The sequence below is a fragment of the Carassius auratus genome, chromosome 47, assembly GCF_003368295.1.
Source record: "Carassius auratus strain Wakin chromosome 47, ASM336829v1, whole genome shotgun sequence".
In the NCBI taxonomy this organism is placed as follows: domain Eukaryota; kingdom Metazoa; phylum Chordata; class Actinopteri; order Cypriniformes; family Cyprinidae; genus Carassius; species Carassius auratus.
In genome coordinates, this window is record NC_039289.1 from 1382406 (window position 1) to 1398233 (window position 15828).

At 34.4% G+C, this 15828-nt stretch overlaps 1 protein-coding gene across 9 annotated transcripts; it reads left to right on the forward strand.

Moving 5' to 3' along the window:
• Nucleotides 1-730: 730 nt before the first annotated feature.
• On the forward strand, nt 731-15686 carry LOC113064702 (PX domain-containing protein kinase-like protein). 9 transcript variants are annotated; one of them, XM_026235580.1, is made up of 19 exons: nt 731-1052; nt 2735-2785; nt 3708-3755; nt 3966-4152; nt 4237-4314; nt 5058-5131; nt 5330-5404; nt 6706-6810; nt 6910-7011; nt 8968-9129; nt 9236-9353; nt 9739-9817; nt 10748-10796; nt 10889-10966; nt 11210-11296; nt 11388-11451; nt 11524-11583; nt 12416-12443; nt 14225-14354. In XM_026235580.1, exons 1-18 carry the CDS (start codon nt 939-941, stop codon nt 12430-12432), a joined length of 1548 nt encoding a protein of 515 aa, XP_026091365.1. In that variant the 5' UTR covers nt 731-938; the 3' UTR covers nt 12433-12443; nt 14225-14354. The 9 variants fall into 9 exon arrangements, with proteins under 9 accessions (XP_026091365.1, XP_026091366.1, XP_026091361.1 ...); XM_026235581.1 differs by having other exon boundaries at nt 14222-14344; XM_026235578.1 differs by having other exon boundaries at nt 733-1052; nt 11521-11583.
• Nucleotides 15687-15828: the final 142 nt, after the last annotated feature.

A 15828-nucleotide genomic window follows, 5' to 3' on the forward strand; every position in this document is an offset into this window, starting at 1 on the left:
ACGTCTTCCAGCTTAATTTACATTAACCAAGATCAATTTACCTCTTGGTCCTCAGTCCTTACATTTTTTGCTTGCTTTCTCTTTTGGTTAGTTGAGGAAATACATATGTGTGTAGATTTACATGTAGTATTTAATGCTTGTCGATGAACTGTATTATATTAAACTATATACACTTTTTCCTCAGACCTTTGTTTTGATATTTGGCTTTGTTTTTTGTTTGTTCATTGTGTAAATAGACACATGCATTTCTTATGTTCTATGCTCTAATATTTTCTTAAAATATGTCATGAAATATAGAAACTGGAACACTGTTCACATTGAGTCACATGATAGGATTCTCTTGACAACATTTAGCATACTGCTAGCAGCTTCGCCAAGATGCAACGCTTATGTTACAAACTCCAAACGAAAATGCAAAACAACATGCACAGAATTTAAGTCGAAAAATGCTTGTTTGACAGTTTGTCAAGTTTCATTTTATTCCAAGCCCCAGAGGAAATAACATGATTGAATTTAGCCGTGAGCCCTATGAATGTTTCCTGTTTGAACAAGTAGGGGTAACGTTATTTACTAAAACATGGCGTCACTCACTTTTTCTTTTTTCTTCTTTTCTTTTTTAGAAAGACGACCTCGCAAGCACTAAATACAAATGTAAATCATTTTACACATGTATTCTTAAATAAATAAACAGTCCCAAATGATACATTTGGAGCGTTACAAATCTGTGACGTCACTCGCTTACTCTCGAGTGTGCGCACTACTGAGTGCACGAGCTCCTTTAAGCATCCACGTAAATTTTCACTGGCAGTTTCTGATTCGTTTCTCCCACGTTGTCACAAGCACAGACGCGCAGTGAACCGTGAACCTTACACCGACCGGGGTGGGCTCTCGGTTACCGAACCCTGTGGAACCGGGGCGGTTTGTTGTTTTGATCCGGGATGGCGTTCATGGAGCAGCAGCCGCAGCCGATGATCGGCAGGAAGCCGCCGCTGGACGACACCGTGCCGCTGACCGCCGTGATCGAGGCCAGCCAGAGTTTACAGTCACACACGGTAAACGGCACAAACCGGAGCCGCGCGGATCGCTGTTTATGTGCGCGCGGAGACGGTTTCGAATAGACCGATCCGTTAAGTTACACCTTTAAATTCTGTTATAAATATGCGTTTACATGTCAGTAACATTCGATTAGATTATAAAAGGGTTTAAAGTCAAACTCTACTTTGTATGTCGTTTTTTGACGTTTAACGGTATTTCTCCAATGTTAGTCGATTAATATCAGATTAATCGCATTTAGTGTCGTTTTAGATTCGTTTTTGTTTAGTTGTTTAATGTTAAGGCCAGAAGTCAATTACATTTTGTAAAGCGAAAATATTTGTGAAATAAAATGTAAACAAAAAAAAATTTCAAATGTAGCAACATCCTGAATGTAGAAATAACGGTAGGTAAATTTTTTAAAAATTATATTTGATACATTACCTTAGTTTTAAGATTTTTCAAACTTGAATAATCAAATTTAAATAAAGTGATGACGAAATTGTGATTGAAATTCTTTAACAAACGATTTATATTATTATGTGTTTATGGTATAATGAGCATAATCGACTTTAAAAGAAAATGTGTAGATATTACTTTATTAATTTCTATTTATCTCAATATCTATCTATCTCTGCCAGTCATCCATCTATCTATCTATCTATCTAGTTGTCTATCCGTCTAGAGATCTGTCTATCTGTCATCTGTCTATTCTTTAAAAATATGATTTATATTAATATGTGTTTATGATATAATGAGCATAATCAACTTTAAAATAAAATGTGTGCATATTACTTTTTTAAATTTTGATTATATCTATAGGTTTAGTTAACGTAAACATCATATAAGCCTTAAAAAAATGAATAAATAAAAACATCATATACTGCTAGATCTCATGTGATATATAAAGCAGTCTGGATCTGTTCTAGTGAATTTACCGGCGGAATTGACCATTTATCATTTGCATTTGTGCAGAAAGACATTTCCTCTGGCTGTGAAACCGAAGCCACAATACACACGAGTGTTTCCTTTCTCATTTATTCATCTATTCGTTTCTCAATGTCATTCATAATGAAAGTGCAATCTAGTAAACCGCTTTCAGTTCTATGTGATATAAACGTTCATTTTAGAGTAGAGTAGATTCAGGGTAGATGATCAGTTATGTATATTTAATGTTATTTTGTAGGTTGAAAGATGTTAAGATCTTAAGATATGGCGAGTGTGTAAATAATCAACCACAGAACGGATGTGATGTGAAATAGTGTTGCGAATGGAAACCGAGTGCCTTTGCTCTTGTTTTAGTCTTCTGGAAACCATCAGGTGACTTTCTGAAGGAGAGTCAAACATTAATGTGAATGAGAAGTGGCTGTCGGAGGCTGCTGCAGGGACTTTGGAGACTCTGTTACATTTGGCCTCTTGACTTCCTGCTTTGGTCTTGCTTCACAATTCTGCTGAAAAACCACAAATCCATGACAGCATGACTTTGATCCCTTGAATGCCAAATATAGTGAAGAAGAAAAAACGAATGATGGGCTTGTTTAGGCTGGTTTCCACGAGTCAGGCTGAACTCGTTTGGTGATTTAAAGGTGATTTGGGGACTGAAGAGCAGCTAAATCAGTTTTTTTCAGCAGGGTCTTTATGTTATCACTTAATGTAATGTATGTTTGCTGATTCAGTCATCAGTGTTTTTCTCTGTTAACAGGAGTACATCATTCGTGTTCAGAGAGGAGTTTCCACAGACAACAGCTGGACAGTGAGTTACATCCATCTATCTATCTATCTATCCAACTATACATCCATCTATGTCTGTCCGTCCATCCATCCGTCCGTCCATCCATCCATCCATCTATCCATCCATCCATCCATCCATCCATCCATCCATCCAACTATCTATCCGTCCATCCATCCATCCATCCGTCCATCCATCCATCCATCCAACTATCCATCATCTATCCATCCACCCATCCATCCATCCAACTATCCATCCATCCATCCAACTATCCATCTATCCATCCAACTATCCATCCATCCAACTGTCCATCCATCCATCCATCCATCCATCCATCCAACTATCCATCCATCCATCCATCCATCCATCCATCCAACTATCCATCCATCCATCCAACTGTCCATCCATCCAACTATCCATCCATCCATCCAACTATCCATCATCCATCCGTCCATCTATCCATCCGTCCATCCATCCGTCCATCCATCCGTCCATCCATCCATCCATCCATCCATCCATCCAACTATCCATCCAACTATCCATCCATCCATCCAAGTTTTCATCCAACTAACTATCTATCTATCTATCTATCTATCTATCTATCTATCTATCTATCTATCTATCTATCTATCTATCTATCTATCTATCTATCTATAATCAAACTATCCATTCATCTATGTCTGTCCGTCCATTCAACTGTCCATCCATCCATCCAACTGTCCATCAATCCATCCATCCATTCATCTATCCATCTATCTATCTATGAATCTATCCCTCTTCCTGTCATCTGTCTATCTATCTGTCCGTCTGTCTATCTGTTTATAAGTTGTCCGTCTGTCCATCTGTATATCCCTCCACCTGTCATCTCTGACTGTTTTCTGTCTGTCTCTTTCTCTCTCATGTTTGTTATTGTCAGAATGATTGATTTCAGCTCTGGTATTCGCAGGTCATCCGGAGATACAGCGACTTTGACATGCTGAACAATAGTTTACTGGTAAGTGAACCGTTAGAACAAACCTGTGCTGGACAAACGTGTGCGTTTGAGAGCTGCTGTTTCAAAATAAATTGCATAGCATTGCTCTGACGTGTCATTGGCAATGATTCACTCTTGCTGAGTCCTCAAAAACTCCCATGCCAAAGCTTTTCACATTAGCCTTCCCATCAGTGAAAGAGTAACCATGAGTCAGTCTGTCTGTGTTCACAGATCTCCGGCCTCAACCTGCCGCTTCCTCCTAAGAAGCTGTTAGGAAACATGGACCGAGAGTTTATAGCCGAGCGTCAGAAGGGTCTTCAGGCTTATCTGAACTACATCACATGTCATCACATCCTCTCCGGCTGTGAGCTGGTCAAAAAGTTTCTCGACACTAACAATTACTCCGCAAACTACACAGGTAATGCAACCGGGGCTTATTTTAACACTAGAAAATGTATGTTTTGCATCAGAATTATTGTTAAAATCCTTCCTTATTTTTCAGAAATAGCCTTACAGCAGGTGTCCATGTTCTTCAGATCCGATCCAAAATGGGAGGTTATTGAGCCGTTAAAAGACATTGGTGAGTAAAGCAGTTCAGTTACTTCCATCCAGTTTCATATTATATTATATTATATTATATTATATTATATTATATTATATTTAACATTTTATAATAGTTGTGTATATATATATTTATTTTAATATATTGGGCAGAATGGGCATTTCCAATGACCATGAATGATAACACCGTCAGCCTTGAGATATATCACATCTATAATAGTTAATGATTTAAGGTTTATTGATCTGTTTCTCCCAGTGAGAGTTTATATGCGGTGTCAGGTGTTGGTTTATTTTGACGCATTTAGCGTTCCTGACAACTTGAGGCTCATGGGAAATTTTTATCCACTAAAAACAGCCTGAGTTTTACAGCCGAGGCACATTGAGAAGAAACGTTTGATCTTTTGTTTCTTGTAGGGAGATTCATCAACAAAGCTTTAACATTTACCTTGACGTGTTCAAATTTGAAATCTCAAGTAAAATTAAATCTCATCATCATTACTGTAATGCAAAAAAGGCTATATATATAATTTTTTTTTTTTTATGTATTTAAAATGTACATTTGTAATGAGAATTGGATTTTTACGAGTTACGGTAATGAAAATTTAAAGCAGAAAATATGCTTATTTTGACTAAATCAGTGTCACAATGCAAAACATTTTATATTTTATAATTCTTATATTGTTTATATTTTCTAGTATTGGTTTGAAATATGACATTAATACATGAGATGAATCCAGACATCTAATATCTGTCTTGTCTTAGGCTGGCGATTGAGAAAGAGGTACTTCTTAATCAAAGACAAAGATCAACCCAAAGACAAACAAGTATTAAGTTGGGTAAGTTTGGTCTCAACCCTTCCTAACACAGACCAACATCTTTTTTTGGATACTCCTGATCTGTAAATCCAGTACTTTGACCCTCAACAGATTTAATTCCCATTTTTGCGTAACCCTGATGATGTCGATCCTGTTGATGAAGCTCTTTTCTGTAATTAGCATTGTGTACCCCATAAAACATTTCTTTACCAATTCTAGGTGGATTTGGGTCCAGATAAGTTCCTGTCTGACAAAGATCTCCTGTCTGCAATGAAGCTGCTTCCAACTTTGTCTGTAAGTCTTAAAAACATGACGCTTACCAGGGCATTGCTATATGGTTGCTAAAATGTTTTATGGCTTGTTTTTAGGTTGCAATTCTTTTTTGATTGCAAATCAATTCAGCATAAATATACTAGTAGTAATTATAATTTATTATTCATTAAAAAATACTGTTGTAGTACTATTTTCATAATACTTAAGCACAGCTTCCCTGCTATTATAGTAATGCAAAACGAATGAGAATATACCTTTTCAATTTCACTCTGTTAAGCAGAGCCGGCACACTGCGGGGAAGAAACTAAAAGAGCCTGTCTTTGTGCACACCCGAATGTTTGGATTATTTGTGTGTGAATGCTGTCATGTGCTCTTGTTTTCGTAAGCAGTGAGATGAAACCGATCACTGAGAGAAACACATCTCACATTAACTCGCTGTGGAAATCATGTGTAGACACCCCAATATAATCCACCCCATAATTTCTATATATATTTTAATTCAGAAATTGCTAGTAAATTTTACAATTAAACACACAAAGCAACTAACATATTGAATAAAAAAAAATTTATTTATTTTATTTACAAAATATTTTAGTGGTCAAGTATACAGTGCAGTTAGTTTCCATCTAATATTTTTGAATTTGCTTTTATTTTTTTAGATCTCTAGTTCTGAATTAAATACAGATATACAGTTTAGTTTTTATTATGTTTTTTATTTTCAGTTCTTGTTTTAATTCAAATATACGGTGTAGTTTATATGAGTACTTTTTAATTAGCTTTTATTTAAACATTATATATTTCAATTTTTAGTAATTTTGTTAACCGCTTTTGTCATTTTTATTTCATTTTTATTATTATTTTAATGTTATAATTATTATATAAAATATTTAATAATTTTAATATTATAAATGAATGTTAAATCTGTCAACTAAATAGGTATATTTAAATAACTAATGTGTGCAACAATGAAGAAATGCATCATTTTTATAGAAATGCATTGTTATTGTTACTATTAGGTTGTTTTCCATTTATTTCCAATTAGTAATTTTAGTTAGTTGCTAAAGCTTAGTTTTTCATCTAAACATTATATTTTATTTTATTTCAGCTTTGTTTCAAAAATATTATATAAAAAATGGTTTTAATAAGTTTAGATTTAGTTAATATTCCATATAATACCATGGAATAGGGTTACTTAAAGACAAATAGTCAGTCAGATGAAGTTCGTCGACTTCATACGTCCTAAAAATGTATTTTGCATGGAGAAAACCAAGTGTGACGTGTTTGTATGTGTCTGACTTCATCTCTTTCGGTATTTTCCGTAGCATTCAAACATCTCTCCCGTCACTTTCGCTGCAACCAGTGAATCATCTGCTCTAGTCATTCGGGTTTTCAGCGAGAAAGGGACACTCAGGGATCACATCTGCAAGGTTAGCTTTCTTTTATTTGGCTGATCGACAAGGTATTTTCATATTGTAACATACCTGTATCTCTTGTCATTCGCTCTTGAATTTTGTTCAACCCTTCAGGTGAAGCCCAAAGAGCCCTTTCTGAAGAAGTACTGCAATCCCAAAAAGATCCAGGGACTGGAGCAGCAGCAGATCCAAACCTACGGAAGACAGATTCTGGAGGTCTGGTTACCAGTTCATGCTTATAATAACCAGTTTACAGGAACCAGTCTTGACTTTACTGAGCTTTTAAGGCAGCACTGTAAAACATCCCATTTAAAGTTTGTTTTATATCTCTACAGTGGGTATAGAAATGAAACCCCCTTTAAAGTAGATATATTTGGTTGCTTTGCAGCCTGAAGTGAAGAAGGACGCAGTCTTTAATTGTTATATCTTTCACTTAGATGTTATAAGTTGCACTAAGTAAATACAGCTGGATAAAGCAAAAACCATGTCCGTCTACATTTCAAGCAACAAAATGTGATTCTTTTAAAAGGGGAGATTCTTTTCTAAACCCACTGTTAGTTTGTAGGTATTCAGCTTCTGCTGTTTTTTTCAGCCTGAACGGCTTAACTTCCTCCAATTGGGTTTTATACTCAAGTTTGAACATCTCCCATTGATTTACACAGTTGTCAGCAGTTTGCATTCATTATCTAACCAACAGTGTAATATTTGCATGGTGAATTGCCATTTTTTTGCATTTATTTGCATACAGAATTATATTTGATCTGTGGTCTGTTTTGCATCTGTTTATTCATCCATCCTCATAGGCTTTGTTAAAAAATGTGGGGTCTGTAAGATTTTTATTCTTTTATACTTTTATTTAGGAAGAATGCATTAAAGTACCCCTATTATGGACTATTTAAAATTACAGTGTGTAACATGGAAATATCCTGCAAAGTTTTAAATCTGAAAATAACAATGTGTAAAAAGTTGTTTTCTCTCAAAAGAAAGAGTTGACTCTGAATCATTTAAACAACTTTTTTTTTCAAACTTATTTCAAGCTGTTTCATGTTGACGTCAACATGAAATATTAGCATATTCCCCGCCCACTTTTGGTCGTTTCGAGTTGGTTCGAATGAAAACGCAAATTCATTCTTTGTCACTAGATGCCACTTTTGGCGGCAAAATTAGCAGTTTCCATGGTAACGCTGTACACAAAGCAGCTTTATCAGGTATGATGAAATAAAAATGAGACCAATCGAACCAATCACTGCAGATTAGCGTCATGCAAAGGAGGGGTTTGGAAAAATGAATCGTTGAGCGAATCGTTTGGGAGTCGTTGAACAAGTTAGGTAAAAATATATGCATATTATAAGAAAATGAAAGTGTTTTTGACCTTTGACCATGGATGTCACCTGTTGTTTGGGACTCCCAAAACCAAAATATAAACTTCTCATAACCCATAATAGGGGCACTTCAAAAGGTGAACGATAAATGGCGATAAAGACATTTTTAATGTTAAAAATGAATTCTGTTTCAAAAAAATTCTGTTCTTTTGAACTTTCTATTCAACAAAAAAATGCTAAAAATATGAAGCAACACAACTGTTTCAACATTTATAATAATAGAAATGTTTCTTGAGTAGTAAATCATCATATTAGAATTCAATTCAAGTTTATTTGTATAGCACTTTTTACAATACAAATCGTTACAAAGCAACTTTACAGAAAATTACGTTTCTACAATATTTAGTGGTAGCTTATAAGTGGTGACTGTCAGTTCGTGCGCGTATGACAGGAGTTTTCTGAAAAATTAATACAAGACATAGTCAGCCAGACGATGAATATTATTAACAGCAATTATTATATGATGCAGTCACACTTGTAGCAATATCAGAATGATTTCTGAAGGATCATGTGACACTGAAGACAGGAGTAACGATGCTGAAAATACAGTTTTGATCACAGGAATAAATTACATTATAAAATATATGAAAATACAAAACGGTTATTTTAAATGATAATCGTATTTCACAGTATCAATCTATTTTTGATTAAATAATTCAGCCTTGGTAAGCTGAATATATTTTTTTTTTTTTTTTCGCCAAGTCTTATTTCACCTCAAACTTTAAACTTATTTTGCCGTTGTATTTCTTTATTTTCTAGAGAAGTAAATATGTCATTTGTTTTACTCCAGGCATTAAAATTTCTCCACGACAAGGGTTTTCCGTATGGACATCTTCATGCGTCTAACGTCCTGATTGAGGAGGACACGTGTAAATTGTTGGATATAGAGAATTCGTTACTGGGACTGCCGTCATATTACCGACCCTATGTAACACAGTTCAGGAAAATTAATGTAAGATACCTTTTTATATTACTATTTTCTTATTAGTAGTAAATAATTAGAACATTGATCATTAAAATGCTTGATTTTCAGAATCTGATGTTTTTACTTTTATCAGACAACAGAAAGCGTAGACGTCTACTCGTTTGGACATTTGCTTTATGAAATGACGTACGGCCGGCCGCCTGACGCTGTTCCTGTGGATCAGTATCCTCCGCCTCCGTCCTCATCTGTGGGTCAGTACCATCTTCAGTTTGACTAAAGAGCTTAGCATTAGCAGCTGACTAAAAAGAAATGGATTTAAATATGCTTAAGTCGGGAGTAGTAGAGGAGTAGAGTAGAAACTAGCCACAATATTTCATGCATGTGTAGGAGTTTACAGGTGTTTATTAGCACTGGTCTGAATGTGGAGAACATGGATGTCTAATGTATAATTGGCTAAATCATTAAGTAGATAAGTTATATTTCAAGTTGAACTTGCTATTTTAAGCTACAGAACATCAGCTGTTGAGTATTATACATTAGTTGACTCCATCCAGCGATAATCCCAAAGTCTGTTGTGGGTCATATTTTTATAGCTATGTATTTTTGTGATACGTTTGTTTTTCCATGTTCCCACAGTCTCTGTACTTCAGTCCATCCTGTCCACAGAAGCTTGCAAAACGGGAATGCCAACCGTTTCCCAGCTCCTACAAACACCGTGAGTTACGACTTTATAATCGCACAGAATGATCCTATTCCTTCTGGCACCATAAACATTTCTGAAATTACTTTCAAATATTTATTTATAATATTATTTAGCTCGCATGTATTTTTTTTTATAGCACTTATGTTTTTTTTTTTTTTGTTTTTTTACATTTTTTTTTTAAATATTTTATATATACATTTTTGTATACAATTTACATTATTTTAGAAAAAAAATATTGTTATTGCATAATATCATGAAAATGTCAAATTGAAATTGGTGTCATTTTCTTTATGAAACATGTAATTTAATATCTTATTCCTTTTTAGGCAAATTCATTTTTTACAATTAGTTAACATTGTATATATCATCCTTTTACATAGTATTTTATTTAGGTTTTTGTTTGTTTGTTTTATTTTTTAATATAATTTATTCTTTTAGAATAAAATAATGGACGTCATTGTCATAAATCAGTTCATTTATTGCTTAATATCATGAAAATAATGTCAAATTGCAAAAAATAGGTGTCATTTTCTTTATGGAACATGTCAATTAATATCTTATTCCTTTAGGGCAAATACATTTTTTACAATTAGTTAACATTTAATAAATAATTTTCCTTTTATATAGTATTTTATTTGGGTATTCTGTTTGTTTGTTACATTTTATATATATGCCAGTATGCAGTGGTGTTAAGAAAGGCATCATTTTCTTTATTCAGTATACAATTTTCTGTTTTCTTCTGTTGTTTTAGGGATGAAATATGAGCTAGCGTTTTATGTGATTCATCCCAAAATGGATGTGATGTGTACATAAGCATAAAGTCTTCATTGTCTGTCTAAGTCACGCTATTGTGAATCCGAAGCATGTGGTTTTCTTCTTTACGGTGGTAATGGTGAATGTTGACATTGTTTAAAACTGAAGCACAAACTCTGCTTCTAACAGGTTATTCAGTGACACGCTGCTGTTTAACTCTGAGAAACCCCAGTTTAAGGTAAACCAACTGAAGTCAAAAACTAACCAAAGCAGCTTTTGCTTTTGTTTTTAAATAATCGGTTAAATCTTCTTCTCTCTTTCCAAACTCAGATCAGCTCCAAATTAAAGGAGGCCCTGAAATCGTCCAAGGAATGCTTGGAGAAGCGCTTAGTGGAGGAACAGAGGACCGTTAGTGCATTGCTTGATCCACTTTTAGACTCTTGTGTAACAAATGTTTGACTTGGCCTACTTAGGAAACATCACACAACAGTGTCACAAACACAGATTCCATCGTTTCAGTGTGGAAAAGCCGACTTGATGATATCGGCTGAATAAAATGCGATGCTTTAAAACAGGAATTCGCATTAAACGTTTTCTTGGCAGTCCTGTAAGTTTAGGTTTTGATGTAACTGCAGCCTGGTGTGTTTTCAGATCCACCAGCACAAGAGGCTGACGCGAGCGCAGTCTCACCACGGCTCGGAGGAAGAGAAGAGGAAAAGGAAGATCTTGGCCAGAAAGGTGCATGAGATTAGGAGTCGCATTTAATGCTTACACCGTTTTGTGCTAAACACATGCTTGTTAAAAATAAAACTTCCTGTTTTGGTTTCAGAAATCGAGACAGTCGACGTATGAAACTGAGGAGGATCTTTCCGTCAAATACAATAACAACTCTGGTAGGTTTCATTGCTTTAACTCTCCTTTATTAATGGAATCGTATTGGAGTAGTATTTATTGTCTTCCAGCAGGTTCTGGGGCGAGTTCACCTCCAACCTGCCCGTCCTCGCCCACTCCTCTTCCTGGATCAGGTGCGTCCCGTTTATAACCCCGTCCATCCTCAACCATTATGTCTAATGTGACCCTGGACCAAAAAAACAGTCTTGAGTGTCAATTTTCCGAAATCGAGATTTGTATATCATCTTAAAGCTTTCAGTTGATGTATTGTTTATTAGGATCGGATAATATTTGGCCAACTATTTGAAAATCTGGAATCCGAGGGTGCCAAAAAATTCTAAATATTAAGAAAATCGCCTTTAAAGTTGTCTAAATGAATTGTTAGCAATGCATATTACTCATCAAAATTTAAGTTTTTATATATTTAAAGTAGGAAATTTACAAACTATCTTCATGGAACATGAACGTTATTTAATATCCTAATGATTTTTGGCATAAAAGAAAAATCTATAATTTTGACCCATGCAATGTATTTTTGACTATTGCTACAAATATACCCCCAAAGTCTTAAGACTGCTTTTGTCCTCCAGGGACACAAATAAATCAGAAGAGGTTTTTTTTTCCTGGTCTTACTTTCCACAGTCAGTATGTCCATGTAAACAATCAGTTTTTCCAGTAAATCACATATAATTCTGTATTCGTTGCATGATTTGGTAAAACGTTTTCGATTGTGACTCATCCGTGCATTAACATCTCCTGTTTTTTTTCTTCTTCTGTCTAATTGAGAGCTAATCTTTTTCATTCCCTTAATTAATCATCAAATTCCTCATGAAATCAGTTGCAAATCTCCATTCATCTTACCAGATCATACTCATCCGATCTGTGGCCTCATTCTGATATGATCAGTAACTTGTGTGTGCCTCTCTCTCTCTCCCTCTCTCTCTTATATGCTGTCTTCAAAACTAGAGCATGCACCATTTTGACCGTGTCTGGGGTAAAGTAATTCAATAATAATAATCTCTTTCCACCTTAAAGTTGCAGCTCACCCTCCCTCAGTAGTACATTCGGATTCCTCTCCGCAAAACTGTTGCTCATTAATATTAATGCATGTAAATGCATGCAAATGAGGTCCCTCCAGACACTTTCCAGCCTACTGAGAAGGGTTATGCAACTTTAAAAGTTCACAATCTGCAATTGTCTGTTTAGGCACCAAATTTGCTTCATTCTGGACTTTTCTGAGGGTAACGTTTTGTGGATTGTGATGGTTGTTGTTGTTTTTTTCTTCTTATATATTGTGTGTTTATATTAGTAAATATACTGTAGTAGATAATATTCTATATACTCTTTTGAAAGAGGAATAAAATAAAAAATGTTTAGTTTTAAAGCAATTACAAGTGAGCACAAGTAGGGCACTATTCAATTTTTAGTATTCAAATATTTTGTATAAAATATTTGCTTAGAAAATGTTTCAAATATAAATCGTTCAAATTGTATAACAAGTTATACATATTATATTAATTTATATTTATATTTAATATTAACTTATTATGAATAATTATGTCATTTATAATATATTATTATTATTATTATTATTATTATTATATAGAAAGTTATATTCATAAAATATAGTATATTTATTTATTAAATAAAATAGTATGTATATTTATTTATTATATCAAAATATTAAAGGTATAAAAAATTATTTTGTGTATTTTTATCTGAATTATGTTATATCATAGTATGTTTTTATATCATTATATTTTGTATATTTATTTATAAATATTGCACGTTTTCAATTGTTTATGATATAATTAAGAATTAGAGTTCATATCAGTATATTTAAATATCATAATATGTTGGGTATTATATTATTAGTAGTAGATATTTATATTTTGTATATTATATTTTATAATTATTAATAATCTAATTATATTTAATATTTTTAGGTAGTGTATTGTATATGTACATATATATTGTATAATGTGTATTTGTGTGTATATATGTGTATATATATATATATATATATATATATATATATATATATATATATATATATTAAATATCAAATATTATAATATATAATAATACTTTTTTTATTAATAAATATAATTTAAATTATCTTTACCCATTAATTATATTTTTTAATATTTTGAAAATATATATGTTTTTCATGTTTTATTGCATAGTATTTTTTTATACTGCAATATTGCGTATTTACGTATTAAATATACATAATTAAAAATCTATTAAATTAATTTATGTTGTTTAAATGTTGCCGCTTGTGGTAAGTGTATCATTCTGAACAGCTATTGCACTTGATCACTTCCTGCTTACTTGCTGCACAGGATTCTAAGTACCGTATTTTTCGGACTATAAGTCGCACCTAAGTATAAGTCGCATCCGTCCAAAAATACATCATGACAATGAAAAAAACAAGTTGCACTGGGCTATAAGTTGCATTTATTTAGAACCAAGAGAAAACATTACCGTCTCCAGCTGCGAGAGGGCGCTCTATGTTTTCAGTGTAGGCTACAAGAGCACTGAGCAGCATAGAGCGCCCTCTCGCGCCTGGAGACGGTAATGTTTTCTCTTGGTTCATTTCTCTCGGTTCATGTCAAATTAATTTTGATAAATAAGTCGCACCTGACTATAAGTCACAGGACCAGCCAAACTATGAAAGAAAGTGTGACTTATAGTCCGGAAAATACGGTAGTTTTCTTACGGTTTAGTTATATTTGACCGATGGTGATGGACTGTTCTCTCTGATTCCAGCAGGAGCACCTCCTGCACCTCCTCTTCCTCCCGCTGCTCCTCCTCCTCCTCCTCCGGGGATTGAACCCGTCCCTCCGTCCCTCTCGCCTCCCAGTGCCAACGGCGTGGGCAGGAGCGCCCTCCTCAGCTCCATCCAGTCCTTCAACAAAGGCAAACTGAAAAAATCAGAGACTGTTGACCACAGCGGCCCACGTTTGTGAAAAAAAAAAATGCTTGTCATTGTTTGTGCAATTCGTCCAAGCCATTTACGTCCAGCAGTGAAACGTGACTATTTGTACCTGAACGTCTTCAGTGTTTGTTTTATCCACAGCCCTGCATTGTTTCGTTTCGAGCTACTCGATGTAACCTAAACAGTTCTGCTTGGACCAGACGCAAATGAAAACAATCTTCATTTCAAAGTACTGACTTCTGAAGGCGAGGGCACAGTGTGGTGGAGAATGCGGGCGGCACATTTACTATGAATGAAAACGTAACTGGATTTTATCGTTGGTTCATGATATCGGATTCTGATATTTGAATTCAACTTCAGTAATGGTTTATTTCGGAGGGTTTGGGATGATGCTTTTTAAGCGTTTGTCACATCTACCATTGTGCCTGCAAAAGCTGAGAGCGTTCTTTGTTCTCTTCGTTTTTTTTCCTGCGGAGCTACATTGTTCGTATTTTCTTTCAGAAAAATCTAATATTTGTATTTCCGTTTTGCAATATCACAATCAATATGTTGCACAAAAATAGAGTTATTTATACAATCCGTGTATCATTTACGCCCCTTAACGATACAGTTGCTGTACCAGAAGATCGATGGCTTTGATTTACCACTGACGTGATTTATATAATGACCAGTGTGATGCGGCTGACATCCTCTAATCCTATTGGCTGTCGCGGCCTGGGAGAGAATTTCAGCCAATCAGGCAAGTGGTGGTAAATAGAAGGGATTTCTTGTTTTGCACACATATAGGAAGAAAGAAACTTCTATCATTCATATTCATTTTCGGGGGTCCTGTTAAAAGTCGGATCCATTTGTGATCTAGAACGATGTACAGTGAGGCACAATTATTCATGTTCTGCTCCTGTAACCGTAAACTCATTTGTATATAGATTCATACAGACAGACACTGAAAACATTGCAGATGAATACGGAAACACATATTCCTGGCTTTTTCGTGGGGAAAGAGTTTTTGCTACAGCACTTTACCGCTGAATATTTAGCAGTGGTCTGGAGAAGAAGAAACCTTCACAAGGTTACACAGAGATTTATGTACGTCTGAGAAATATCGAGTAATCAATGATTAATAATAAAAGAAAATGCCATTTATTTTTTCCTCTGTACAGTTGCCACTGAAGGTGGACATCCTCAATATGATACCAGTTTTTTTCCCTGTTCTAAAAAACTTATATTGGCAATATTTTCAAAGAAAGGTCTTGTGTTCTTAGTTGTGAACTTCGAAGTAAAGACAGAGGAACAGATCGTGTGTGGTTTAATTTCTATTTCAAACTTGTATAAACTAATAAATAACGATTACATATAGGTGTTGTGGGTAATATAAATGTATGTGGAAATAGAATATAATAACTGTTTACATATATACATTTATATATATATATATATA

What these genes read in the sequence shown, in the direction of transcription:
- LOC113064702 (XM_026235574.1), top strand. Translation starts at nt 939, where the DNA reads ATGGCGTTCATGGAGCAGCAGCCGCAGCCGATGATCGGCAGGAAGCCG. An exon ending in TTACTCCGCAAACTACACAG is followed by an intron (nt 4,153 to 4,236) that starts GTAATGCAACCG and finishes CTTATTTTTCAG; the next exon opens with AAATAGCCTTACAGCAGGTG. An exon ending in CACTCCTCTTCCTGGATCAG is followed by an intron (nt 11,584 to 14,221) that starts GTGCGTCCCGTT and finishes CTCTGATTCCAG; the next exon opens with CAGGAGCACCTCCTGCACCT.